Source organism: Monodon monoceros, unplaced genomic scaffold (assembly GCF_005190385.1).
Source record: "Monodon monoceros isolate NGI ecotype Baffin Bay Population unplaced genomic scaffold, NGI_Narwhal_1 Super_Scaffold_10, whole genome shotgun sequence".
Lineage (NCBI taxonomy): Eukaryota > Metazoa > Chordata > Mammalia > Artiodactyla > Monodontidae > Monodon > Monodon monoceros.
In genome coordinates, this window is record NW_021703766.1 from 18,189,001 (window position 1) to 18,200,654 (window position 11,654).

An 11,654-nucleotide genomic window follows, 5' to 3' on the forward strand; every position below is an offset into this window, starting at 1 on the left:
TTAATGATTGCTAAACAACAGTAACTCACTTACATACTTTTAAACATCCCTCCAAAGGAAAAAAAAAACCTCATTTTTTCCCACTTTTTCCATTAAAGAGAATTTAACTATATGATAAATGTGCCACCATTTCAGTGACGCAAGTAAATAATTAAACTTCATAAATTCGTCTACTACTACTACTACTACTGAACTTTGGGTCCTCTTTGGTCCACAAGACAGATCCTCGGGGACTCTGGTACAGCTGCCACAAAATGTCTGACTCTCCACACAGGCATAACTTTGCCTAACTCCCACACAAACCTACCTAGCTGAGCAGACCTGCTGGTGATCAACACCTGCCCTGATCAGAAGCACTAGGTGACAGCCTATTCCCCACTCAGACTAGATTCCAAGGCATCTGCTTTGAGATCAAGGGCCCGACCCAGCTGCAGCCAACTGTGGAAAAACCCTTGTTACCTTGCGATCTCCTGGTGGTAATCATAATGCTCATCCTCCTCCAGCCACTCCACAGATCCCGTGGTTGGGTTGGCCCGCCCACAGAAGACTTTCATGGTGCCAATTAGCTCCTCAGTTTTAGCATAGAAAGGCAGCCTCGCCAGCTGCTTGTAGACAGGTCTGATCGTCAGAAATCTCTTCAAATTGTAATGCCCAAAAATGTAGAGAAAAAAAAAAAGAAACCAAGAAATAGACAAAAATGTCAGAGCCACTGAAAATATTTGTTAATCAGCATTTTAATCTTTCCAGCAGAGTTACTTGGTTTTATATTCAGCATATAACATCAAATACTATTAAGACAAAAACTCAGAAAGCTATCTGGGAACTTCAGCAGTCCTCAATGATTCCAATAGGGTCAAATGACCCTTACGGGTGCATCTGAGTACAGCCTCAGGTGAAGGCAGGTAAGAAGAGAAATAATGCAAAGGAAAGGGCTAGAAGGAAAGGAGAACACAAAGAGATCGATCGGGGTGGTGGTAAAGGAGTGTCACCAACACTGCCTCAGAAAGGTAAACACTTAGTTTAAGGAAAAATACAAAGAAAAAGCAATTCAAACCAACAAAGAAACCTCACCTGAACAAATAAATCAGAGCTATATGCAAACATGGCTAATCCCAGGAATATAACATTGAGCCAAAAAAGAAGCAAATCACAGAATACAAATGATTCCATTCATATGAAATTTATAACTATTCAACATAGAACAATATATTCTTCAGGGATCACACTAAAAAGCATGGCAGGAATGAGGATAGTGGTTACCTCTAAGAGGGAGGGGAAAAGGATGGAATCAACGAGGGCCACACAAGGGACTTCAAAAGTAACAGTATTGTTATTTTTCTAAAACTGGGTGGTGGGGGCTTCCCTGGTGGCGCAGTGGTTAAGAATCCGCCTGCCAATACAGGGGACACGGGTTCAAGCTCTGGTCCAGGAAGATCCCACATGCCGCAGAGCAACTAAGCCTGTGTGCCACAACTACCAAAGCCCACGCGCGTAGAGCCAGTGCTCTGCAGCAAGAGAAGCCACCGCAATGAGAAGCCCGCGCACCACAACGAAGAGTAGCCCCCGCTCGCGGCAACTACAGAAAGCCCGCACGCAGCAACGAAGATCCAACACAGCCAAGGTAAATAAATTTTTTTTTTAATTAAAAATTAAAAAACCCGGGTGGTGGGAATACAGGTGTCCATGATATTGTCATTCTTTATGCCTCACTATTTTTTATGATTACTTATCCACTCCATATTCAATTTTAAAAACAATTTACTTATCCACTCCATATTCAATTTTAAAAACAATTTTTAAAAACCTTTCTCCGTCTGAAAAAAAAACAAAGGCTTCAAATAAATGTCACCAGATGCATATCTTATATGGCCTGTTTCTCCAAAGGTATCTATTTCTGAGAGATAAACACCAAAGCTTAAAGTCTGAAAGTACTTCTCAGCAGATATGGCCTCTCATAGTGCCCTCCCTCTTACCATTCAGAAAACAGCAAGTGTTCCACACTCCCCTTCGTTTCTTGATAAACACTGATCCATCATCAGGAAACCTTAGAAAGAATGCCTACTCCACAGGACCCTAAACATTCCTAAGGCATTTTACTGCCAAGAGTTACGTTCTTTTGAAGTTATCTAAACTAAGTAAACACTGAATTCTTATACTAGAGGATGGAGAACAATCTTTTCTGAAAAGACTCAGGCAGTCACTGGACTGGCTCAAAGTAGTCAATTTGTCCTTCAGTAAAACTCTACCTCTAACTCTACTTCAGCATGTCTAATCTCTAATTTAGTAGCTCTCAAGCTTTCTGACAACTCCAGTAAGAAATATGCTTTACCCTGAGACACAACATACACACACACATAAAGTTTCACGAAACAATACCTAGTCTTCCTGTAGGCAAAACCCTCTGATATAGTCCACTGTATGTAATTTTTATTTTTTATGCTGGTCACGATCCACTAAATTGATTTAATAACTCACCAAAGGGTTGCAACAGTTTGAAAAGCGCTGCTACAATCAGCTCTGCACATCTCTACTAATACTTATTATTAAAAGACAGAGTATCTAGAACTACCGTAATTTGTAATATGCTTTAGATAACCGTGTCCAACAAATGCTGTAGTAGACAAAAGTTTAAAAGATGGGTAGGATTTAGGTGGGTGAGAAGAGGGAAAAAGCACTTCACCAGATTAGAAAGGCTTAGACAATCATGCACAGTGAACTAATCCGTTTAGCTGAACAAGGGGTCAAACATGTTGGTGGGGTCCATGTTGTGAAGAGTCCTGAAACCCTTACCCTGTGGTCCATGTGGAATCAACCATAAAGTCACTTAAAGGTTGAGTATAGTAAAGAACTGTAATTTATGGAATTCCCTTTTCACCTATGATGTTGCAGAGGCTGTAACTAGGACCACAGTATCTTTTCAGATCTGTAGAGAAGTCACTGGTTTCATATAAGTCTAAATAAATGCTTGAGGACAGGAACCATGTCCTGTAACCTCTCTGGGTGAACACTAAACATCTTCTATGGATGAATCTCTTCGTATTATTAGGACTTGTCCTCTCCAAGAAGGAGCCCATACTCCAGATTCAGGATACTCTAACCTCCTCCTCATTCTACAAGAGCTGTGAACTCACAGGGTTAATGGAAATCACCATGCCAAGCCCTAATTGCTTTACTAGTCAGATTTCAGAGCAGACGTCTGGTTCATTTATTCAAAATTTACTAGGCACCTTCTGTATGCCAGGCACTGTATTAGGACTAGAGAACTATCACAAACAATACAGAAGAGGTCCTTGTCCTCCAAGAATTTACAGACCCTAATGGGGGAAAGAGAGTAAATATAAATATACAATTAAAGACTACCTGAGGGCAAGAAAGGAAATATACAGGACACTATGAAAGAGAATAACAAAGTTATGGAAAGACTCTCTGAGGAAAAGAGCATCTAAGTTGAGGCCTACACAATAACCCAGGTTAAAAGCTGTGAAAGTGCAATGCTCATATTTCAGGAATCCTTACCGCAACTTTTCCAAGAAAAGGTCCTAAGATGTAAAGAACTAGGTGCAGAGTGACAAAAGCCTGAGTGACTGAAGCACTCTGAGCAGAAGAAATGATGGGCGACTAGGGGTGGGCTTCTGCAATGTCGGCTGCGGAAAGGTGTTTGGACTTTGTTCTAAATGCACTGGGAGCCACTCAAGGGTTTTAAGCAAAAGAATATCTACGTTGGATGTACGCTTTTACAGGGCCGCTCTGGCCAGTGTGTGGTAGATAGACTGGTTTCCAGCTACTGAGAATACTGTGACTGGGAAATACCAGTGAGCCAGGGAACCGTGGCCCAGTCGGGGCGCGATGGCTGAATCTCCATTAAGACTGCGACGCGGGTCCCTGTCGCTGAAGGGAGGCACCAAGTACTATGATCCAGGTCCCGGCGGAGGTGCTCAGTCACAGGCCCAGCTAGAAGCAATGACCCGACTGGATGGCAGAGCCAGGGACCGCCTAGAACCCCGCACTACCGCCGGCCCGGGAGCTCTGAGCAGCCCCATACGGATTCTAGAAAGTTCCTCCAGCGTCCCGAAGAGATGCGTACCCCAGTGTCCGAGTACGACCATGCCACATTCCTCCGCCGAAGCCTTGTGCTGAGCACAGGATGCTGGCTGCACCCGACCCTTCAACCGCGACCCCACCTTCCCAACCAGCCCGGCGCCTCACCGGCCGTGAGAACCTCGCCACTCACTTCCGCCGCCACCGCCATCTTGCCGCGGCAGGCGTGCAAAGGCGGGACTTCCCTAGGCCCGCTGAGCGGGCCGGGGGTGGGGCCCGGAAGCAGAACTGGAAAGCTCTTCCGTCGCACCCCGCGCATTCCCATAGTGCTCCACGATAGCTGCTATGGAGGCCGGCATGACAGCAGTCCTCCGCGTGAAGCGGAAACGCAGTGCGGAACCCGCTGAGGCACTTGTCCTTGCTTGTAAACGCCTCTGCTCCAGCGCAGTTGAGTCGGGAGCCCAAAAGACACCTCCGGAGGATCTGGAGAGAGCAGCAGAAAATAATGTCTTCCAGTTGGTGGCCACCGTGCGCTCCCAGGTATAGGGCCGGGAGGGAGCCGGTGTGAAAGGGATCTTAGGGCGCAGCTGGGGCGCATCATTTTCCCTAACCCTTTCACGAACCCCTGCTTATGCCGCCCCACACCCCCGCTTTTTCCCCCTCCCCACTCCCCGCAGGAGGAGCCAGTACAGCCGCTCGTGCGAGCCGCCCTGCGCCCGTCCCAGGGCAGCCAGCAGCGTATCCGCCGTCATCTCCGTGCGTCGGCTCGGGAGATCCGGCAGAACGGCCGCTACAGGGTAGTCTCTAGCCGCCGATCCTCGGGAATTCCTTCGAGCGGCTTGGGGTCCGAGGACGCGCCGGGAAGCCCAGAAGCCGCCGAGGACGCAGGCTTCCAGCTGTTGGACCTGGTCCACGAGGAAGGAGACCCAGAGGCCGCCGCGATCTCCTGCAAAGTGAGTACACGCCGGGAGTCGAGCTCTGGGCTTCTCGGGACAGAGAGTACGCAAAGTTAGCACACAGTTAAGGAGGGTACACATGGCTTCACTTTAGAGATGGATGATCCATCCAGCTTGATGGACATGTTTTACAGGTTAGATTATCCATTCAACAAGTATTTACTCAGCGCCCACTATGTGCCGGGCATGCTTCTCAGGTTCTGTGGATACAGCAGTGAGGACCTAACATTCAGGTAGAGGAGAGAAACATCAAACAAATTCAATGTCAGATGGTGAAATGGGCTATTGGAGGCGGGGGGAGCGTGCTCCCATTTCAGTGTCATTTTCACTGAGAAAATGACTTTTGAGTAAAGACTTGAATGGCAAGGCACTGCGGATATCTTGGGCAGAGGGATTCCACACTAAGGACCTCTAAGTGCAAAGACCCTGAAGCTGAATTTGTCTGGTGTTTGCAAGGTCATTGTGCATGGAGCCCAGGGGGATGGGAGAAGATAGTAAGGAATTTGGGGAGAGGATACCGGCTAAACCCTTTCAACTAGGTAGTTGCAAGGATACATTGCCTTTCACCCAGAGATGGGGAATCACTGGAGGATTCTGACCAAGGTAAAGAATCCTAAAGCAGATGGGAAAACTCATCAAAGGGAGGTTAAAGGACCAGATCTGGGTAGCATACCAAGCTTGAGGCAGATTTTGGATTAGAATGCAAGTCTTCTCACATTTAATTCAGTGTTAACTTTTTTTTTTTTTTTTAAGTTTATCTTTGGCTCTGTTGGGTCTTCGTTGCTGTGCGTGGGCTTTCTCTAGTTGAGGCGAGTGGGGTCTACTCTTCGTTGCGGTGTGCGGGCTTCTCATTGCAGTGGCTTCTCTTGTTGCAGAGCACGGGCTTTAGGCGCGCAGGCTTCAGTAGTTGTGGCTCGCGGGGTCTAGAGCTCAGGCTCAGTAGTTGTAGTGCACGGGCTTAGTTGTTCCGCGGCATGTGGGATCTTCCTGGACCAGGGATTGAACCCCTCTCCCCTGCATTGGCAGGTGGATTCTCAACCACTGTGCCACCAGGGAAGCCCCCAGTGTTACTTTCTACTAATTACATTTTCTAAGTTAGTTTTGTACCTCACTTCCAAGAAGCAAAGTCACGGGCTTCCCTGGTGGCGGAGTGGTTGAGAGTCCGCCTGCCGATGCAGGGGACACGGGTTCGTGCCCCAGTCCGGGAAGATCCCACATGTCGCGGAGCGGCTGGGCCCGTGAGCCATGGCCGCTGAACCTGCGCGTCTGGAGCCTGTGCTCCGCAACGGGAGAGGCCACAACAGTGAGAGGCCCGCGTACCGCAAAAAAAAAAAAAAAAACAGAAAGCAAAGTCAACTATGCAGTAAGGCCAAAGAAATGAAATCTTGGGCTTCCCTGGTGGCGCAGTGGTTAAGAATCCGCCTGCCAGTGCTCAATGCTGGGGACACAGGTTCAAACCCTGGTCCGGGAAGATCCCAAATGCCACGGGGCAACTAAGCCTGTGCGCCACAACTACTGAGCCCGTGTGCTGCAACTACTGAAGCCTGCGCACCTAGAGCCTGTGCTCTGCAACAAGAGAAGCCACCGCAATGAGAAGCCCAACAAAGAGTAGCCTCCACTCGCCGCAACTAGAGAAAGCCTGCACGCAGCAACGAAGACCCAACACAGCCAAAAATAAATTTATTTTTTAAAAATGAAATTTTTATTCAAAATATATCAAGCAAAAAAAATTTAATCACATTCCTAGTATACGTGGATAACAATTTGGGCATGATGTCCATAGCCACCTCTTTTACCAAAAACTAATTCCACACTGCATCATGAGTTACACATTTTTAAAAGCAAACCAATGTTCAGTGGAATCGAGTCAATTAAATAGCTCATTAAATCATATAAGAAAACCTAGTAGATAAGTTAGGAAGGATATAAACACAGATTTTCCCAACAATGCAATACAAACTGTAAACACATCAAAAATGTTTGTGCAGAATAATTATTAAAGAACATAAATTTAAACTGAAAGCAAACTTGAGGTTTTATGCCTACTAGACTATCAGGAAAAGGGTTGCCAGTAGCTCTGCTGGCAAGGCTGTGATTAAAATTGTACGACTGTTGTGCTTAAAATTGATGCAAGTCTTTGGGAAAACAACAGGGCTTTACAGTAATATCAGGCATCCTAAAAATAGATTGGAGCCTAGTATTTTAAAACTATTTTTATTGTTTGGATTCTAAAGCCGTCCAAAAATCTAAAGAGATTTTTTGTTTTTGGCTGCGTTGGGTCTTCGTTGCTGCACGTGGGCTTTCTCTAGTTGCAGCGAGCGGTGGCTACTCTTCCTTGTGGTGCACAGGCTTCTCATTGCGGTGCCTTCTCTTATTGTGGAGCTCTAGGCGTGCGGGCTTCAGTAGTTGTGGCTCGCAGGCTCTAGAGTGCAGGCTCAGTAGTTGTGGCGCACGGGCTTGGTTGCTCCGCGGCATGTGGGATCTTCCCAGACCAGGGCTCGAACCCATGTCCCCTACGTTGGCAGGCGGATTCTTAACCGCTGCGCCACCAGGGAAGTCCCTGTATTGCTAGTTTTTGTAAATATTTTAATGGCTGCATAATTTGTTGAACTGAAGGCTAGGGGCTTGTGAGTTGGAACCAGAAGTTTTCTTGTGAGCAGCTTTGAGGTTGGTCAAGAGTCTGCACAAAAACTGACATCTCTAGTTCCTTTTGACTTTGGAGCAAGAAAGAATTCCCTGTAGCCTGTAAATGATGAGAACATTGGTCTCCCTTTATCTGCCCTGGCCATGGGACACCCCCCTCTTCCCCCTGTATGGTATCTGGTTTGAGCTGCAGAGCTTCCGGTGATGAACCTGTCGAGAGTGACTGGCAGTATGTCCCTGTGGTTTCCAAAGTGACCTGTGCTACCCTAGACAACACAGCCTCTTGCCACTGGAGCACATCTTACCTGGGCAAGTTCTATTCTGGGACAATCCATCTCAAACTATCAGAAAAAGGATTATAGGGCTTCCCTGGTGGCGCAGTGGTTGAGAGTCCGCCTGCCGATGCAGGGGACTCGGGTTCGTGCCCCGGTCTGGGAGGATCCCACATGCCGCGGAGCGGCTGGGCCCATGAGCCATGGCCGCTGAGCCTGTGCGTCCGGAGCCTGTGTTCTGCAACAGGAGAGGCCACAACAGTGAGAGGCCCGCACACCGCAAAAAAAAAAATACAGAAAAAGGATTATAGGGGAGGCCACTCCTCATTTGTGATTAAAAGCAGGATGTCAGGGTGAGCAAGCCAAGTGGTGGGTGATGGCTGGTGGTAGTCACCAGGGTCCAGGAATCGCCCTTAGGCCCCTATAGGAGGCCGCACAAAATGCAGACCCATTTGGGGGTCAACCATAGCGGTGCTGCTGTCGGCCTGTGGATCTCCAAGGGGAGAACATCATACCAAAAGAGCTCAGAGAAGACCTGTAGAAGCAGAGCCTGGGGGCAAGACTAGCCAGCTCTGCTGGCTCTCCCCTTCCTCAGGCCAGTCTTCCCGTGTGCTCTTATGTCAGCCAAGCACAAAAGAGCAAGAAGCTATCTTGTAAGCTTCTATCTTAAAAAAAGTACTAAATTGAGAAGAGACTAGTAGGCCATGGGGATAAGAATCTTGAATTCAACATAGAGAACTGCAGGGAGGCTTCCTTCACCGAGGTCTTAGGTTCCTCCTCTTGGGACATCCATGTTTTAAGTTATGCATGTATCATCTGCTGTTCTCTTTACAGACATCTGACCCAGATGTGATCCTCTGCAATTCTGTAGAGTTGATCCGTGAGCGGTTGACTGTATCTGAAGATGGACCAAGAGTTGGGTACCAGGAGGAACAGAAGGACAACTATGTGTATGACATTTACTATTTGGACATGGCCACTCCAGGATGGATTGAGAACATCCTCTCTGTGCAGCCCTATAGCCAAGAGTGGGAGTTGGTAAGGGGGCCCATGAGACAGGGGGCATGAGGCAGCCTCAGTTCATTTTCTAGACACATGCTTTGCCTCCCTAGGTTCTACTCCTGATTGCCGTTGTTCTTAGTTCTTCTTATCCTTGCTTAAAAGGAAAAATTTATGCTAAATGCCTTTTAGAAACCTGCGTTTAGTGCAGGAATTTTGGGAAAGACAGTCTACATTGATAATTTTTGCTCTTAATGAGTCTCTTACAAGGTTTGCAACATAGTCTTGTTTATGCAGTTGGCCCTGTTTAATTTGCAGGTTCCGTGGGCTCTGCATCCCCAAATTCAACCAACCACAGATCAAAAATATTCCGGTGGGGGAAATTCCAGAAAGTTACAAAAGGCAAAATTTGAATTTGCTGCACATTGGCAACTATTTACATAGTATTTGCATTGTATTAGGTATTACAGGTAATCTAGAGATGATTTAAAGTATGTGAGAGGAGTAAAGCAACTATACTCCAATAAAAATTAATTTAAAAAATAAGTAAAAATTTAAAAGAATAAAGTATATGAGAGAATGTGCATAGGCTATATGGAAATACTTAGCCATTTTGTGTAAGGGACCTATGGAAACAAAAGCTTTTTTTTTTTTTTTAATTGTATCTTAAAGGATGAAAAACCTTGGATTAAGAAAGCTAACATCCTGACGTTATTAAATTCTAAAATTATTAATGAGAAAAGTTAAGGTCTGCCTCTCATCCTCTTATTATGAGAGAAGCACCCTATCCCACACCTGCACTATAACTAGTCTCACACCTTGGTACCCACCTTGGACTACTGCATAGCCCCCCTCCTTTCTGCATTTCACACTTGGGTTTTGGCTCTAACCTTTGGCATCACCTGTAATCCATATAATCCCTCTCCTACCTGGCTGGCCTTCAGCAGTTTGAAGATCACTGCCATCACCTGCTCAGAGCTGTCTCTCCTCCGCACACTGCTGCGTTCCCTTCTGGTAGAGTTCAGATCATCCAACCGGGAAATGTGGTTCCTGGAGCTGGACTCTGAGTAGAGTAGGGCTACTGTCTCCCTTTCATAGCCTGAGGTTACTACAGCCTCTAGCAAACTAACACCTATGTTTTCTCTTTTTCACACATCACCCTTAAATGACATCTCTCCAAGTTGGTCTGCTGATAGCTTCCCCCAGAGCATAACTTTAGAGGTTTTGACTTATGCTCATGTTTATGTTGAGATGTGCAGGTGAATGATGACCAACAACCAGAGGACATTTATGAAGATGAAGATGATGAGAACAGTGAGAATAATTGGCGCAATGAGTACCCAGAGGAGGAGAACAGTAACGGAGATGAAGATTCCAGAGGTAGGTGGTAGCAGCCCTGGTTGGGGAGAGACTGATGGGATCTGGGACTGAGGTGTGAGCAAGGTTGACAGGTGTATCTTAGCTGGTTTTCCTTCTCTGCCCTTGGAGCTCCACCAGCTTGACCACAAGCTGGTGGAGCTGTAGGACATGCAAGGACCAGTGTTCCCAGGGGGGCTGCTGGAGGTATAATGTCAGTTAGGCCTGGGTTCAGATCCTTAGTTCTTTCATTGCCTAGCAATGGTCCCTTTCCCTCCTACTTTGAATAGAGTGCTGGAGAGGTCTGCCAGTAGGAGTGGGCCCAGGGTTTTCACAAACCAAAGAACTGTTGCATTTACCTGTGCAACAACACAGACATGGTACTTGGGGGAAGAGGAAGGAAGGATGCTTTGGTACCACAGTTCTTTGACTTTCTTGGTGTTTGATGATAGAGGAACAGTTAATCAAGCTATGGGATATTCTATTGGGGAAGTGGCAAGGAACAAAATTATATTTGCAATATGACTACAACTATTATAACAACAACAAAAAAATACTGAGGGGAAAACGACAAAGCACTCCAATGTTAAAGGACTTGGTTTACATGGTAAGAAGTTTATTGCTTTTTAAAAATTGTTCTATATTCTCTTTATTGAGCAAGTATTTTATAATAGGAAACAAAACAGACTTTTTTGAGAAGGGAAGGGGCTTTTGTGGTCATTTAGAAAACCATACAATTAGAGCCCATTCCTGTTATCTCATTCTAGTCTCTGATGATTACAACAGCCTCAGTGAAGAAGAAGGAGACAACAGAGGACCACAGATGTGGAGCAAATACCCTTTGGATGTGCAGAAGGAATTTGGCTATGACAGCCCCCATGACCTGGATTCAGACTAATGATCCTGTGATATCCATGAGGTTCTACCACAAGCCCCTGAGGGTTCTGTGACTGCAGTGTCAGCCACACTAGTTAACATCCTCTCGGGTTTCCTACCTTAACACATGGAAGGAAAAAGCATATCCAACAGCACCATTCCACCATGGTGAAAACTTGCACTAAGGGAGTCCGTCTTTTCTACTATCTGTAGGGCCCCCCTTTGTCTCAATCAAAACTGACCTTAGAGTCTGGGGGCAGGGGAGATGCTGTGAAAGTGAAGCTTCCTGGCCCAGACATTTTACCTGCATTCCCATTCTCCTCCTACGCCAAAGCCAATTAAGGGGAAGAGAGTCTCCCGTTTTGTCAGCACTAAGACTGGGCTTTCCCAGGCCACCTGCCTCCAGTAAAAGGCTGTTTCTTTTGATAGAGAGACTCTAGAAGGGCTGCAGTGGGTCCCTTGTAGCGGCACAGACTGGATAGTAATGGCCATTAGGAAAGAAAGTAGAATCTGC

At 46.4% G+C, this 11,654-nt stretch overlaps 2 protein-coding genes across 3 annotated transcripts in view; one reads left to right on the forward strand and one right to left on the reverse strand.

The window, feature by feature from the left end:
• PRMT7 (protein arginine methyltransferase 7) overlaps window positions 1-4,308 on the reverse strand; it is a 47,051-nt gene extending 42,743 nt beyond the window's left edge. Inside the window, exons 1-2 of one of the 2 annotated variants that reach the window (XM_029201703.1) lie at window positions 4,207-4,308; window positions 460-635 (exon numbers count right to left, since the gene is read on the reverse strand). In XM_029201703.1, the coding sequence (XP_029057536.1) occupies window positions 460-554 (95 nt within the window). In that variant the 5' untranslated portion in view covers window positions 555-635; window positions 4,207-4,308. Of the gene's footprint in view, window positions 1-459; window positions 636-4,084 lie in introns of both variants that reach the window. The other variant, XM_029201709.1, reaches the window with a different exon arrangement.
• A 67-nt stretch (window positions 4,309-4,375) lies between these two features.
• SLC7A6OS (solute carrier family 7 member 6 opposite strand) lies at window positions 4,376-11,249 on the forward strand. The gene is made up of 5 exons (XM_029201793.1): window positions 4,376-4,578; window positions 4,716-4,991; window positions 8,744-8,947; window positions 10,168-10,288; window positions 11,032-11,249. The coding sequence occupies exons 1-5, from the start codon at window positions 4,384-4,386 to the stop codon at window positions 11,160-11,162; spliced, it is 927 nt and encodes a 308-aa protein (XP_029057626.1). The 5' UTR covers window positions 4,376-4,383; the 3' UTR covers window positions 11,163-11,249.
• Window positions 11,250-11,654: the final 405 nt, after the last annotated feature.